Genomic DNA, 16,464 nt, shown 5'->3' with positions numbered 1-16,464 from the left:
ATCTAACCGCACTTAGTGGCTGCTCTCTATTCTGGACTGAACATCTCTTAAACCTGTAAATTGATTCCAGAGAGACAGCAACGACAAGTCCCAAGCAGACACCAGATAATGAGCAATAGGCAAGAAGTCAGCTCCCGGGGCCTCAAATGAGAAATTTAATTTAGGCAACTTAATATTTGGATACGCATTGAGAGGACACCACAATCTCTGAAAATAATTCTAGATTGATTTTGTATAAAGAACCAAGAGCAAAATAAAAAAAACTTACAAAAATAATAAAGATGAAAAAAAAAAAAAAAAAAAAAGTGTGCCGTCTTTCAGTTTATCTGATTCCCAAATGTAATTTTAGATCCAGATCTGTATTCCATTATCTACTTACCATGCTTCACCTGCTTTAGAGTGGATGCAACTTGATAGCTGAAAACAGACTCACACAGGAATCTCTCCGAGCCATCTGCAAATAAAGGACACTATTTAGTGCTAGGAATACAATATACACAGCGGGATATTTCCACTAATCTAGGACTAAAACTAAAAGAGAAAAACAAGTTTTATTTCTGAATCCTAAAACTGGATGTAGCATAGTGACAAACTCCCTTAATTAGTTGATATCAGAGATATTGTATTTCTATCTCTGCATGTGTACTGGAAAGAGTAAATCAAAATGAATATATGAAGATACAGAACAAACGGCACCCCCCTATGTGCATATACGCTTGTTGTTTTAGCCCCTGCTGATTTTATAGTTATTTTGTTCCAAGGAAATCTTTACTGTAGTTGCTATAGTAATTTCCATGTAGAATATTGTGCTGAGAAACGCTATTCACTTTTGCATTTTCCTGGAAAAGCACCAACATCAAAACAAGTTACAAAACAAAAAATCAGGCACTACTGAAAAAAAAATAAACAAAAATACAAAAACCAAACCAACAGTGGTTATCCACCTGGTAAACACCACAAAGAACCCTTGGACTTTGACCAGTAGTTTAAAAAGAAGAATAAGGAGCATTAAATGTTATCCATGAATGTATATCCACATTTGGTTTTATTGGGACTATATTCCCCCCCCCCTCCCAACCCCTTATTTCTCATGTTTTTTTCCCCACTATGAGACTTCTCAAGAGACATGGACTCCATCCTCCAACTCTACAAGTTGCGATCTTAAAAAAACGTGTTTGCTTTATGCATCTAGTCTGTATTTCCCCTTCTTTTTTAAACCCCCCCCTTCCCAAAAAAACACCCAAAAAAGCTAATCGTTAAAAAAAAAAAAATTCCTAGCACATTAGAGCAACGTTAAAACTTTGTGAGATTATATTTGCTTTTGTAATGTTCACAAGATTTTAGAATGAAAAAAGGTACATGAGGGTTAGACCAGAACATTGCTAATATTGTACAACCTGGGGACTCTGGAGGGTATAACCAAATGGGCAAAATGTCTTCCCTGCTATGATATATGGTAAAGGACCACAGAAAAGTGGTGACCATGCATAATTGTACAAAAAAAAAAAAATCTAAAGGAAACAATAAAACAACCTCAGTGTTTTTTTTTTAAGTAATAAAAAAACAAATGTATTTCAAAAAGTTATTTCAAGTAATACCATGAAATATAAAAACATACAACCTTTGCTACAAACTTCAATTGTCCGTGAACCAAACATATCTAGTAATAATTGGCAAACACTAATTTCCGCAGATACAATAAGCCATCCCTCTAAAGTAGCGTTTAAAATGATATAGTATAGCAATATAGGTAGATTGGTATCCGAGTTGGACTCTGCTGGTTACATCAGTGAGCTTGAGCACAAACAATTTGTCCTTTCATTCAAATAATGCAGAAAAACGGCAAGGATGTGTTTGATATACATGCAATTAATGCTTCCTTTGAAGGATTCCTTTTCACTTTCTATATGCAGACCCTGCCCCCCTCAAATAATTGTCTTTTCTAGGACAAAACAATAGTCCTTAGTGTACTTTTTACAGGGCGTCACCTTTCTATATTTTTTATTGCAACAGTGCCCAGAATGGTATTGTGTACACATAAAAATCAACCCACAGGGGATTGTTAATGTTTACTGAATAAGGCGGATAATACCCAGGATTCATAACATTGACCTTAAAGGGACACTGTAGGGACCCAGACCACTTCAGCTAATTGAAGAAGTCTGGGTGCTGTGTCTCTTTTGCACCTAGTGCTGCAATGTTAAACACTGCCGTTTCATAGAAACGGCAATGTTTACATTGCAGTTCTAAGTCTGCCCTCTGTGGCTGTCTAACAGACAGCCACTGGGGGCGCTTCCGGATTTGGAACGGACTTTTGAACCCCTCAGCGACATGGGATGGGGGGCGGGAGGCACTCCTGGATTCTCTAGTGACAGGTTTGTTTTCCTGGCACTGGTGAATCGCTCTAACTTACTTATTGATATGTTTTAGCCCAGGTAATATCACTCAGCACCAACATAAGATATACCAGGTAGTTGGTCCCTGTTTGGTGTTTTGGCAAGTCAAGCTCATGTGAACTTTAACAATATGTTGTGCGCTTGTGTAAAATTGTAAAAGGGACACTATAGTCACCAGAACAACTACAGCTTAATGTAGTTGTTCTGGTGAGCATAGCATGTCCCACAGACATTTTAATGTAAACACAGCACAAAGATGGCCAGTAGAGGTCCTTTCTGGGTCAGAGATGCTGACTTGCACAGCAAAGTGTTTTACCCTGCATGACATATGGAAAAGCACTGGATTGGCAATCAATTTCGATGATTATTACAGCCAAAGAGTCAGAGTGGGGGCGGAGCCAACCGCAGTAGGCCATATCGGCGCAGGAAGATAAGTTTTGAACCTTTTTATTGGGGGCAAGTGGGGCCAAAGGTAACCCAATGTAAGAAGTCAAACGGTTTGGTAACTTAAGGTGCACTTGGTGCCATCCCTTGCATCCAGCTTGAAGTGTTCACTTAAAGGAACACTTTAGAGGCTTTAATGCATTAAAGGGACTCTCCAGTGCCAGGAAAACAGATCCGTTTTCCTGGTACTGCAAAATCTTGCTGTTTAATGCTGTTAGGGCGACATAGTATGCCCTAACAATTGAGCCCTACTGGCACCCAGCCTACTTACCCCCCGCAGTGATCGTGATCTGTAAGACTGTATAACAACCGATGCAGTCCCTCTGCAGTCAATCAACATTTTGGCTGCAGGATGACCGTCACAGTTGGAATTAAAAAAAAATGTAATATTATGTTTTGTCTGTAATATATCCAGGCAGAACGTCCAGAAATGTAATTAGCAATCTCTTTATTTGACCCTGTAACTTTCCAAAACCCTATAAAACTTGTACATAGAGGGTACTGTTGCAGATGTAGAGACGTTGTTGAACACAAATATGAGTATCAGTTTTTGTGTGTAAGAAAATAAAAACAAATAAAGTATGAACACTAAATTTGACCAAGGTTGTGAATACCCTGGGGTTGTCTATTTTTGCAAATGGTGGCATGCCAAGATGGTGGTATTTCTCATTCTTGGGCTGCCATACAGTCTCAAAGGCAACATAGGCCTAGCAAACCAATCTGGCAAATTTCGGTGTGTAAAAACTGAAACGGACAAGCTCTTTATTTGATCCTGTAACTTTCCAAAACCCTATAAAATGTGTACATTGGGGGTACGGTTATATTAGTGAGACATCGCCCAACAAATTCTAGGTTTTGTTTTGGTCACAACTTGTACAATTATTTTTGTCCTTAAGGGGTTAATGCATTAAAACTAAAAAAATAAATAAAAATATTTTAAATTTTAAAGAACTGATGAAAATATCCAAGCTCGCAGCAGATGTGCCTTTGAAGACTACTAGAACTCTCACAATCCTCCAGAAGCCAGTTTGCCATAATTACTGATCATAAGAAGTTTTGGCATTAAAAGCCAGAGGTTTACCACGTATGACGCAAGTTTTATAAAAATTTAAATTTCATTTAATTTAAAGTGATAAATCCCAGTCTGTTTGCACAAAGTGAAACATTTGGCAACACAGTCAAACTAATTGTTCATTATCTGTGTACTTTTAGCTTTACAGACTAATCCAATGTGCAGTGTATTGGGTTTACATGGTAATCTATGTAGTACTGAGTGATGCAGATAAGATTAATGGTTATCCATGGTGCACGGAGACACATTGGATATACTCATTGATACACACATATCATAATTGGCAGGACAGACCACCAATTATAGAACACACACACACATAAACTTATTTGCACCTTACCCTGTCACAGGTGCCTCATTCCAGGGCTTAATGGGTTGCTATGGTAGGGAACTTCCAAAAATGAGGTACACTAGCGTTATGGCAGGCTTATTATTATGATGATGATATTTATTTAGCACCATCAAATTCCGCAGCGCTTTACAATGGGTGGACAAACAGACATGTAGTTGTAACCAGACAAGTTGGACACACAGGAACAGAGGGGTTGAGGGCCCTGCTCAATGAGCCTTTATGCTAGAGGGAGTGGGGTAAAATTACACAAAAAGGCAAGGATAGTATTAGACCCGTGACAGTTGCAGAAGAGTAATCAATCAGGGGCTATTAACAGTTTAATTGATACGCTTTTATGAAGAAGTGGGTTTTTAACGATTTTGTGAAGGAGTGGAGACTGAGTGAGCTTCTAACGGAGGAGGGAAGCGAGTTCTACAGGAACGGTGCAGCCCTTGAGAAATCTTGAAAGCAAGCATCAGAGGTGGGAGTACAGACAGAAGCTAGATGTAAGTCTTCAGCAGATTGTAAGGGCCTAGACGGGACATACTTGTGTATAAGGGAGGATAGATAGGTGGGAGCAGCATTATGTAGAGATTTGAAAGCAAGAACCAGAATTTTAAATTGAGCTCTATATTTTATAGGAAGCCAATGTAGGGACTGACAGAAGGGTGAGGCATGGGAGGTGCGGGCAGACAGGAAGATGAGCCTCGCTGACGCATTCATTATGGACTGTAATGGCGCAAGTTGGGAGCACGTAAGACCACTGAGAAGCGGATTACAGTAGTCAAGGCGAGAAAGGACAGTGGAATGGATCAACACCTTTGTTGCATCTGGCGTTAAGTAGGGGCGGATGCGTGCAATGTTTTTGAGATGAAAATGACAGGGTTTGGCGATAGATTGAACATGAGGCTTGAAGGAGAGGTCGGAGTCAAAGAGAACACCTAGGCAGCGAGCCTGCGTGTATGATCATATACTGTAACTAAAACCCATGATGGTTGCCTAGGTTAGGCGTTTTTAAAATAACTTACATTCTGTGAGCTTTGAAGTTGCAGTTTAGTGAAGGAGTGTACTGGAGTAGATTATATAAAACATTTTTACATGTAACCTTTGCAGCCAGACAGGGCACCACCCAAAACTTGGAAAGGCTGGGATAAAAAAAAAAATAACCTGTTACCCTCCTACCAATAAAGTGTTTGTACTGATGTTGGTGATGTATGTAGGTGGTTGGTAATGCAATGGTGAGCATTATCTCTCAGTCAGTCATTGTTGATTAAGTTACAATGAAGATGGAAGGTTAACTAATTTAGCGATTTCCAATTAAATTAGTCCTAAAATGCGTGTAGCATGGTCTTAGAATGGCACAGCAGGCGCTGTGTGTTTTGTAAACTGTTTCTATAGATGTGAAACTGGAAAGTGAAAGGAGAAAACAATCAAGGGGAGGAGGAGATAGTTAAAATGAGAGAATTCAGGAGACACCAAAGCAAAGAAATAGGCAGACCGTGAGATACGCAGATACCAAGGAGGATTCCCAATTAAAGGCCACATTCTTGTCCAGAAATCAGCAGCAGGTGACGCATCACAGGGCATGTGTACTACAAAAGTATTACTAGAAAAGGGTAGACACAACATGTTTAGAGAGTCTATAAATCACGGGTACTTGTGTGGGAGTTTCTGAGAAATGTATTTTTTGGTTCCATAATCAAAATAGATAGACTAACTTCACAAGTACATGACTGCCCTGAATTGTTCCATAAAATCTGAGATCCTTGGCTAGACAGATACACCTCCATCCCTTGGTTATTCTAAATTAATTGGTTGAGGACTAGACATTGTGGATAATGCCTGCCTCACTTCCATACCCCCTCTAGTCTCCCCATCCCACTCTGGGTCAGAGCTGTGGCTGCAAGTGCTCAGATTCTCTTGGGGCCATACCATCCTTTGTAAATGCCGACAACGGAAACATTCCCTCCATCCTTTTATTTCTTATTTCTACCTCTCACGTTCTACTTATGGACTATAGGAAATCTCTGGTTGTCTCTGTTACCTCCATCACACAGGATATAGACTTCTTCCAAAAATATCCATACATAGGCCAAGACCCCTCCACCCACACCCCTTTTCCTCTTACGGTACATGTAGGTCTGTTCTACTCTACACTCGCTCTGAGTCTATGTCTGGGGTCCGGCTAAATGCCCCTGGATAATGGACCTTAAATTATCACATACTTTCGGGTTGCTTTGAAAACCAAGATCTTACCTTAATATAATTGTACAGCCAATATAAGAATAGCATGTCTTTACCCTGTCATTATGTGACAATTCCAAATTAAAAAATTGTTCCTGTTATTTCTAATTGTCAATTCTGTTGCAATTCTTTTGAAAAAACAAAAATTAAGAATTTTGAAAGAAAACAAAAACAAAACACAAGACAAGACAAGACAAGACAAGACAAGGGTGTATAGTAGCTGGAAATAGCAATATACACCAGACAAGGATCAGTAATTGTGCCTCATAATTAATCTAATCCTCCTTTATACCAGTAAGAAAACTTCTAAAAGAGAAGACGAGTGTGGCAGGTTTCCCCTGCATGTTTATTTCATTTATGGAGCCCGTTGTCCTGCGATCAGTTTATACAAATCTTGGAGTAATTAAAAATACCCAATACTCTCCTCCTCTTTTGATCCTTAACAAGCTATAGTACAAGAAATATTGTGGCCCCTTAAACATAGTATCCTGAAGCCATTTAAATCTGAAATAATTCTGGAAATGGTTTGTTTCTACACTAAGAAGTCCCACCCAATGCTTTGAATTACCATTTAAATGTTAATTAACGAAACCTACTTTATATAGGTAGATCACCCTTTGAAGATGTGGTGTAAAATCAAATAGGGTGGTCAGTGATTGTTCTAACTTAATAGAAGTTTGACCTAGACAACTTGGAGACTGGGGGTGAGGGGCTGCTAGCATTGAAAGTCACATATTGAAACTGAGAAGATGTGGGTAAAAAATAAATAAAGTGCCCATTAGAGGGCCACTGAGCACCTAAATCACTACATTTTAAAACCTGCTATTTTTTCCTTTGACAATGGGGAAAAAAAAACAACAACAAATAAAAACAATGCTGTTTCAGACATTCAGCATTATTTTTAGTTGTCTGACGCCCGGGACATGCAGTTTTGGGCTTCTGGCAGGCGGTTTATTTGGGAGTTTAGCCCTGCCGCGGGCAAGCGGCAGGACTGATGTGGAGAGGACAGTGGTTGGGGCTAAAAATCTCATTAGATCAATCCGCAGTTCTGGCATGCTCTACTGAATCAGAGCGCATTGCAGACTCCCAGCATGCACTCTGACTCAATGGAGTGCTCGAACCATGAGGAGCTATTACAGAGGTCACGGTCTGAGACATGTGCTTCATATATTAGAGCCTGATAAAGTTTACAAAAAAAATTTACTTGGGTGAGAATAAGAAGGGCTGCCCACACACTACAAACAAACACAAATACATATTACACAATACATACAGCCAGGAATTAGATGCTAGAATGAAAAATAGGGAAATCAGAGTAGGTAAAACGAGTAAATATGTGACAGTAGTTAAATCTAGCATTTAGTTTAAATCGTTATCATAGAGTGTCCCCTAAATAATAAAACAACATTTTCTTCTACCTATTAAATCAATTGTATAAACGCTCTCATTAACTGAGTAGCACCCACTGCCCACTATGTGTGAAACGGTTATATGCCTAAAGAGTAACTACATTTTCTCACAGTCCCCCCCCCCCCCCCCCCAAATAGTGCAGGTCACAGCTATGTTACAATACACATTATACTGTAAACACACGTTATAAACATCCAGTAATCATAGTATATACACACAGCAGGACACACACATTAGAGAGCCCCCCCCCCCTCACACACACACACACACACACACACACACAATATGTGAGGGGACAGAGGGTGAAACACTAAGCTACAGATTTTTGCTAATTAAATCTAGGTGGTAAAACAGGCAAAAACAGACTGACTATAGCGGTGGTGGAGAATTTTATTGTGCCAGGGAAAGGAGATAGTCATGACAGACAAATTGATTTGGGTAGTACTTTAGTCCTTTAGATAAAAATATTTCTTCTTAATTTTACACACCCCAGAATGAAAATGGGAACTGCTGGAAAAGATCTGTTAATTCCACCAAATGTAGCACTTTACCCAGGAGCAGCTCCACTGTTATCCTAGCCAGTTTGCCTCCCAAACACCTAAAAGCATAGTGACTAAATATTCCAATAACTAGAGTGGTGTATTCACTATAAATTTGCATATGTCCCAACATTCCCTGGTCAATCAAGCCATTTCACCCTCTGTTTTTCCTCTAATTTCTGCTTCTGGGAACAAAATTCGAAGAAGGCGACCCCAAGAAGATGAATCTGTAACTAAGCAAGCTAGCGCCAAAGAAGGCCAATGCAGGGCATTTCAGCCCAAATGAGAGGGGCTGACTCCACTGTGATCTATCTTTGGACAGATTTGATTGGGGTTTTTGTCCTGGGTGACACAGCCTCTCCTGCCACTGTGCTTTCATAATGCAAATGCACCAAAATGTAAAATCTCACAATGTTGGTTTACATAGTCACCAGAACAACTACAGCGTATTGTATTTATTCCAGGGAGTATAAATCATTCACTTGAGGCTTTTTGCAGTAAACACGTTTTTTTCTCTGAGAAAATGCAGTGTTTACATTACAGCCTAGGGATAACTCCACTGGCCACTCCTCAGATGGCTACTAGAGGTGCTTCCTGGGGCAGTGTAACTATATTTTTTACTATATTTAGGGAAAAAGGGTGGGAGGAGTACATGGTATATTTAACACTATATGATCAGAAATACATGTTTGTGTTCCTGATCCTATAGTGTTCCTTTAACAGTCAGACCAAAATACCCGAGCTGGTAAAATCATTCAACTCTGAAATGTTTCCTGCTCAACAATTTAGCTGTAATATTTGCAATTTTATTAAAAATTATCCACAAAATCCCAATGTTATCAAATAAACCTAATATAGGACAAAATAGCCACGTTTGAGTTGAAAATATTCCACACCTTCTATATATTTCAACCAGTCTCAACTAAAATTTAGGAAGCTTGATTTTCAGTTCACCCAAAAAACAAAAAACAAAAAACAAAAAAAAAAAAATCGCAATTTTGTAAAAACGCCTCATGAAGTTTAGAGGAGTGAATGTCACTTACACATGTGGTAATTCTGATCATGAAAGGCTCAGATAACCCCCAAGTTCTTTGTTGCATTAGCCGAGCAAAGACTTGAAGAATTAACTGGTGTTAATAATATGGTGAAAGCAAGAATAACACACCCCCAGAGCATACAAAAGAGCATCATAATTCCACAGCACTTCAGTGTTCAGGGGTTGCTTATATTACGCCCGGGCTGCTCATGGTCTTTTTTTTTTTAAATAAATTGCCATATTACAATTACATTGACTGTGACAGGTAAGAACCATTTGGCTCATTTACACAATTTTCAAAATACTTTCCCTGGCCTTATCTTATAGTTAGGATAGCCTTATGCCTAAACTTAAAGTAATACTTCCTGAAATTATTTTTAAACCTTTGACCCTCTAATTTAAGACAATGTCCTCTTGTTGTGCATATGCACACTCTGTATTCTTTCAGTAGTGTCTTATGCACATGTGAAACTGGTGCTAATTAAAATACATAAATAACACAGCTAAATAAAAAGCGCAGCTTATATCTTTTAGTTAGCTATCGATCTGTGCATAAAGCACCATTGTGACTGTTCTGCTTTAAGGAAATTAGATACCATTCTACTCTCAAACGAAATTATAATTTTTTATTATCGCCATTTATATAGCGCCAACAGCTTCCGTAGCGCTCTATAATATTATGAGAGAGGGGATTTAACTATAAATAGGACAATTAGAAGAAAACTTACAGGAACGATAGGTTGAAGAGGACCCAGTTTAAATGCGCTTACAGTCTATAGGAGGTGGGGTATAAAATACATTAGGACAGGAAATAGCAATCAAATAAGGTGGGAGTGAACCAGAGCTGGAGGCGAGAGTAGAGTGCTGCCCTTTAGGAGAGAGCAAGAGACAGGTATGAGGTTACTCTGTGAGTCCATAAGCTTTCCTAAAGGGATGGGTTTTAGGCACTTCTTATATGATTGAAGACCAGGGGAGATGGCGGTAGGCAGGCTATTCCATAGGAAGGGAGCCGCCTGTGAGAAGTGCTGCAAGCGTGAGTTGGCCATACAGGTGCGAGTAGTGGACAGGAGAAGGTCACGGGCAGAGTGGAGAGACCGAGAAGGGGCATACCTATGGATCTGTGAAGAGATAAGAGGGGCTAGAATTGGTCAATGCTTTATAGGTATGGGTTAGCATTTTGAATTGACTCCTATAGGATACAGAAAGCCAATGTAAGGACTGACAGAGGGGTGAGGTGTGAGAGGACTAATAGGAGAGGAAAATCAGTCTGGAGGCAGCATTCATTACAGACTGTAGCAGGGCAACACGGTTTTTGGGAAGACCAATTAGGAGACGTTTACAATAATCCATGCAGGAAATTACTAGAGCATGGACAAGCTCTTTGGTACCATCTTGTGTAAGAAATGGGCGGATGCGGGCTATGTTTTTAAGATGGAATCTACAAGATTTGGCAACATACTGGATGTGAGGCTCAAAGTTGAGGCCAGAGTCAAGTATGACGCCAAGACAGCGCACTTGCAAGGATGGACTTATGTGGATACCACTAACTTGAATGGAGAGCGAAAGATGAGGATCAGTATTAGGAGGAGGAAAGACAAGGAACTCCGTTTTAGAGAGATGGAGTTTCAGAAAGCTGGAGGACAGCTAGTCAGAGATGGAAGAAAGGCAAGCAGTGACATGTTGCAGGACGGCAGGGGAGAGGTCCGGGGAGGAGAGATATATCTGGGTGTCATCAGCGTACACGTAGTAGTGGAATCCAAAAGAGGCAGTATAAAGAGAAAATAGAAGGGGACCATTGGGGGGACTCCAACATTGGGGACCATTGGAGGACATTACTAAAGTAGACACTGAATGAGCATTGGGAGAGATAAGAGGAAAACCAGAAGAGGACAGAGTCACAGAGACCGAGTGAATGAAGAGTTTGAAGAAGGAGAGCATGATCAACGGTGTCAAAGGTAGCAGAGAGGTCAAGAAGAATTAATATGGAGTAGTGGCGTTTGGATTTAGCTGCGATTAGGTAGTTAGTAACTTTGATAAGAGCAGTCTCAGTACAGTGGAGGGGGTGGAAGCCAGATTGAAGAGGGTCAAGGAGAGAGTTGGAATCGAGGAAGTGAGACACACCGGTAAAGACAAGTCTTTCCAGAAGCTTTGAGGAAAAATGGAGCAGGGGTCTAGAGATGTTTTTTTCAGGATAGGTACTACAGTGGTATGTTTAAGGTCAGCAGGGACAGAGAGAGCAGTTGAAGATGTGTGTTAAGGAAGGCACAAGACAAGGGGAGAGAGATCTGATAAGTTTAGATGGGGCAGGATCGAGCCGGCAAGTGGTGGAAATGCTGCAGTAGACGTCAATCACAGAACAAAAAAAATAAATTGTCAGGGGGTGCATACATTTGGCTATTGCCAAACAATAACAAAAATAGGACAGATTTTTGCCTCCCAGATGTTTTAATGTGCTGAAAAGCACATAGCTTGCAACTTGGGCCAATACAGTATCACATGGTTAGAGAGGTTTTGAGTGCCCTCTTGTGGTCAAGAGGTAGAATTACTGTTTAAAGTTAAAGTATTGGTGCCTTATTGCATAAAATATTGCAGGGAACCCATTTTTTTTTTCAACAGGGATTTCTCTGCTTACAATTGTTTATATAGTAGTGTATGTGTTTTGCTTTTCTTTCACTATAAAGATCAAAGCCCATTAATGGCTCAGAAAATTCAAAAATAAATCCAACCAACAGAAAAAAAAAATGTATTGCTTACACCAATAGTACTACCTCAAAAAAATCAGTCTGCTAAAATAAACAGTGATGTATAAATAATAAAATAAAAAAAAAAGAAGAGACAAAAAAACAAACAAACAAAAAAAACATAGTATATGATAGGTTAGAATAGGGACAGTAGAGTCACGCCAATAGTCTGCTACATAATTTACATTTTTGTCTCCCAGAACTCAAGGTACAAGGAAAACAGAAATTAAAAAAAAAAAACCATGAAAAAAAAACCAAAAAAAAACCCCAGAAAGCATTATTCACTAAAGCAGAACTTACATTTCTATTTTAAAGTTCTATGCCACTAGCCAGGCACTAAAAGTTACTCACCAATTCAAGCCATTGCAAACCCACCAGGGAGAATTTCTAATCGCCAGGTTAAATATCCACTCACTAATGTCAAGTGGAAATTTTGAGCCCTTCAGTAGAGAGGACAGCTAGCTTATAACATTAATGAAAATGGGCTGCTAAAAGGCCGGCTGAGCATGATAAGCAATGTATCTCACAAACAGCTAAGGTGCAAAGGTTAGCCTCTGTCATCACAAGTATGGCAGCCTTAACCCCTTAAGGACCAAACTTCTGGAATAAAAGGGAATCATGACATGTCATGTGTCCTTAAGGGGTTAAAGGAACACTAATGCCCAAATGGTGAAAAGTAAAAAAAGAAAAATCACTATTTAGTAGATATGCTTCCAATGATTACATGCATGTATTTATTAGGTATATATGTTACAAGAATGTGCAAAGGCTGTAGATTGTATGAACTGCAGCCTTAGTTAGCCCTACCCTTTTTTCCCCCGGAAGAGACTTTCAGTCTCTTTGCAGGGAAATAACCAGAGACTTCTCATTGAGAAGCATCTGAATTTGTTCCCATGTACATATCTGTTCTAAGGTCTGGAAGAGCTTGTCTGAGGTCGACACTCTTAAAAAGAGCGTACGTGCCACGTCCGTTAAGGAAGCTGACGGAAGTAGGAAGGAAAACTCTGGCGTTTTGATTGACAGTCAGTGGGGTGTGCCCTGGTTACTTTATAAAAGTGCAGACTTTTTTTAAACTGGAGTTAAACTGCGATAGTCCTCACCCATAAAGCAATTCAGCAAGCTGAAGTGCTTTTGTGGTGTAGAGTGGTGCTTTAAAGAACACATGTGCTTTTTAGATTGTGACAATACCTCTTTTCCTCGGCTCAGTATATGTCTTTCAAGACATTAAAAGGAACTGTAGCATGTATAAAACACAGTTACCTTAAAATGACAGGCACTCCAGACATCTTCTCCCTATAATACTCACATCCTGTCTGTTGGCAATAAAATAACCATTTACATTTTTAATGGATGCCAGGCAGTGAAAGCAATACCTGTTTGGATTACACAAGATGTCAAACTAATATGACAATCAAATTAGTTTTAAACTCCTCAAAAAACACTTTATCTCATTGAAGTGGTCTGGGTGCAGTGCCCCAGTCTGTTTAAAGACATGATAGTCACTAAAATAAATTTAGCTTTATGAAGCAGTTTTAGTTTATAGATCATGCCCCTGCAGTCTCACTGCTCAATTGTCTGCCATTTAGGAGTTAAAGGGACACTCCAGGCACCCAGACCCCTTCTGCCCATTGGAGTGGTCTGGGTGCCAACTCCCACTACCCTTAACCCTGCAAGTGTAATTATTGCAGTTTTCATAAACTGCATATTTACCTTGCAGGGTTAACTCCTCCTTTAGTGGCTATCTAAGCACTTCCGTGTGTATAGCACACATTCCGTGTGCTATAGCGTCGCTGGACATACTCACGCTATGTGAGGACCTCCAGCGTTGCTGAAATCCCCATAGGAAAGCATTTAATGCATGCGCGTTAGGTCTCCCCCACCGGCGGCCATGCATGCGCAATAGGACCCCCCTGCCGGATGACGTTGGCGGGGGAGGAGCGTGGGCGGACCCTGAACCAGCGCTGAGGGACATCACCGCTGGATACAGGCAAGTCACTTAAGGGGTTTTAACCCCTTTAGTAACTTGGGATGGGAGGGAGAGGGGACCTGCAGTTTTCCTGGCACTGGAGAGTCCCTTTAAATCACTTTGTTTATGCAGCTCTAGGCACTCCTCCCTGCATGTGACTTGCACAGTCTTCCTAAACACTTACTGTAAAGGAGTCATCTAATATTTATACTTCCTTTTTTGCACATTGTTTGTTTTTTTTGTAATTCTTTATTTTTGTTGCGCAGGTGATTACAAAAACATCGACAAACGCCACAACAGCGTACTGAACATTATGTTTAATTTAGAATTTCTTCTCCTGCACTGTTAATAGCTTGCTAGACCTTGCAAGAGCCTCTTGTATGTAATTAAAGTACAGGAGATAAAAACTTACAGAACAGTTTAACAACTGATTGAAAATGAAAACTTTTTTTAGTGCAGGTTGTGGCTAGTGCTACTTGGACAGTAACAAAAGTGATTTAACTCCAAAACAGAAGAGAACTATGATCTATACACAAACATTGTTTGATTAAGCTAAAGTTATTTTGGTGACTATAGCATTCCTTTAAGTCCAAGTCAAGTAGCTGTCTTCTAGACAGCCACTAAAATTGCTACCTGCTCCCTTACAGAGTTTTACCCTGTGAAATGATGTTGGATGTCCACACATGAGGATGTCGAACGTCTTCAGATTCTCCAGCGCAAAATAGAGGCAGAGATTTAAAATAATTACATACGTTTCTAATCTTTTCAAGATTGAAGGGAAAGATCTATTAAATTATGTGCAGAGCACACTTTAACATTAGGAACATAGGCTTGAATAGTGTTCCTTTAATAAGCATGTGCACTTCACTAGTCCCGGAACCAACAGTACAGTCCCTATTTTGGGGGCCTGTTCTGCAATACCTGGTTTGCTCTCTGGAGCACTGCTTTTGGGGACGCCAGTGACCAGGACCTTTAGAAAGTGCAAACGTGTTCATACTGTGCAAGTGTAAATCTGAACGGGGCAGACCAAAGCAGCTGACTGCCATCCTAACAAGTTACATACAGGCAACAATGCCAAAATTTGCATAGAAAAGATGGAGCTTACATTACATTGCTAAAATGGGTTGTAGGCTAAGACATTACCTCCATATTTACATATTAAAAGACACACAAATGTGGTCATTGGTTTGTGTTGGTTGTATTTTGGGACTGTGACCACTACGTTAGCTGTTCTTACCTTCCAGCATCTCCCCAGCTGCTTTGGGACAGGTGAAAAGTGCTTTACGTGGAGGAGCCAGATCGGAAACGCTGAAGCCGGATCCTGTCACAGAACTCCCACTCACACCACCAGCTGAAGAGGATGACGATGAGGCAGCCATTGTTCAACACACTTTAAATAAAAAGACAACAAAATATATCCAATATAAAATATGTTTAAACCAATTAAGCAATTAAGAGAAGCGGAATCAGACAAAAAAAAAAAAAAAAAACACTAGGAAATTAAAATACCTGTATTATAGGAACAGTAAGATTTAAGTACAATCTCATCATGAACAGACCTAGTTTTTTCTTGTTAGAATGCATATATTTACGTTTTTTTTTCCCATCTGCTCTTTTGAATAATCGTGTACCTTTACTAGCGTTAGTCACTCCAGCCTCAAGGGTAAAAAATGCATTTCATTTGTGTAAAGCTACAGTATCATTACTGTTAGAATTTATATAGCGTCAGCACACATTCTGCAGTGCTTTAGCATTTTATAATAATGGAGGTGTAAACAGAGACAAATAACACGTTTACAGGAGCCATACGTAATTCTAGTAAGCTTACAATGGATAGAAAGAGAGGTATGAGTACACCCGAGGACAGACCATTTTTTTTTTTTTTAAATTCTTTATTTTTGGTGCATGTTGTATAATACAGATCATTTGTGGTTGCCACTTCCATGTGGTCAAACTGTCAAAGTTATACAATAAACATGGCATTCAATACATTGCACATTTTGTTTTGGTTGGGCTGTGTGGTTATAACGGGGTGACCTATGTGTTTGTAATGTATCCCCATAGTGAGTGTGTCTCCGTTGGGAGTTCCGAGTGAAGCTTGTCTGTGGATATGCCCGCTATATTTGTTTGTGGTGTGTCATGGAGATGTTGCTCCTTCCTGACGCTCTACGTGTCTACTGCGGTGGTCTCCTTTTTGGGGAGCAAGTAATGAGTCGAACGACTGTGGCTAGGGTTGTGTGGGGTTATTGGTCTCCCATGGAGGTGTGACCTTTGTCTCTAAGGTC

The 16,464-nt window shown here is 39.8% G+C and overlaps 2 protein-coding genes across 4 annotated transcripts in view; one reads left to right on the top strand and one right to left on the bottom strand.

Annotated features, from left to right (window-relative positions):
• Window positions 1-16,464, bottom strand: part of ANAPC16 (anaphase promoting complex subunit 16) — a 51,459-nt gene that overhangs the window by 11,507 nt on the left and 23,488 nt on the right. For all 3 annotated transcript variants that reach the window (XM_063433947.1, XM_063433949.1, XM_063433948.1), the window contains exons 2-3: window positions 15,417-15,569; window positions 380-454 (exon numbers count right to left, since the gene is read on the bottom strand). In XM_063433947.1, the coding sequence (XP_063290017.1) occupies window positions 380-454; window positions 15,417-15,558 (217 nt within the window). In that variant the 5' untranslated portion in view covers window positions 15,559-15,569. The remainder of the gene's footprint in view (window positions 1-379; window positions 455-15,416; window positions 15,570-16,464) is intronic.
• ASCC1 (activating signal cointegrator 1 complex subunit 1) overlaps window positions 15,972-16,464 on the top strand; it is a 305,402-nt gene continuing 304,909 nt past the window's right edge. The window contains exon 1 of the mRNA XM_063433946.1: window positions 15,972-15,981. The gene's annotated coding sequence lies outside the window, so the exon portion shown is untranslated. The remainder of the gene's footprint in view (window positions 15,982-16,464) is intronic.

Source organism: Pelobates fuscus, chromosome 10 (genome assembly GCF_036172605.1).
Source record: "Pelobates fuscus isolate aPelFus1 chromosome 10, aPelFus1.pri, whole genome shotgun sequence".
Classification (NCBI taxonomy): Eukaryota; Metazoa; Chordata; class Amphibia; order Anura; family Pelobatidae; genus Pelobates; species Pelobates fuscus.
The sequence above is the reverse complement of the archived record's forward strand: the minus strand, read 5'-3'. Positions and strand labels throughout refer to the sequence as shown.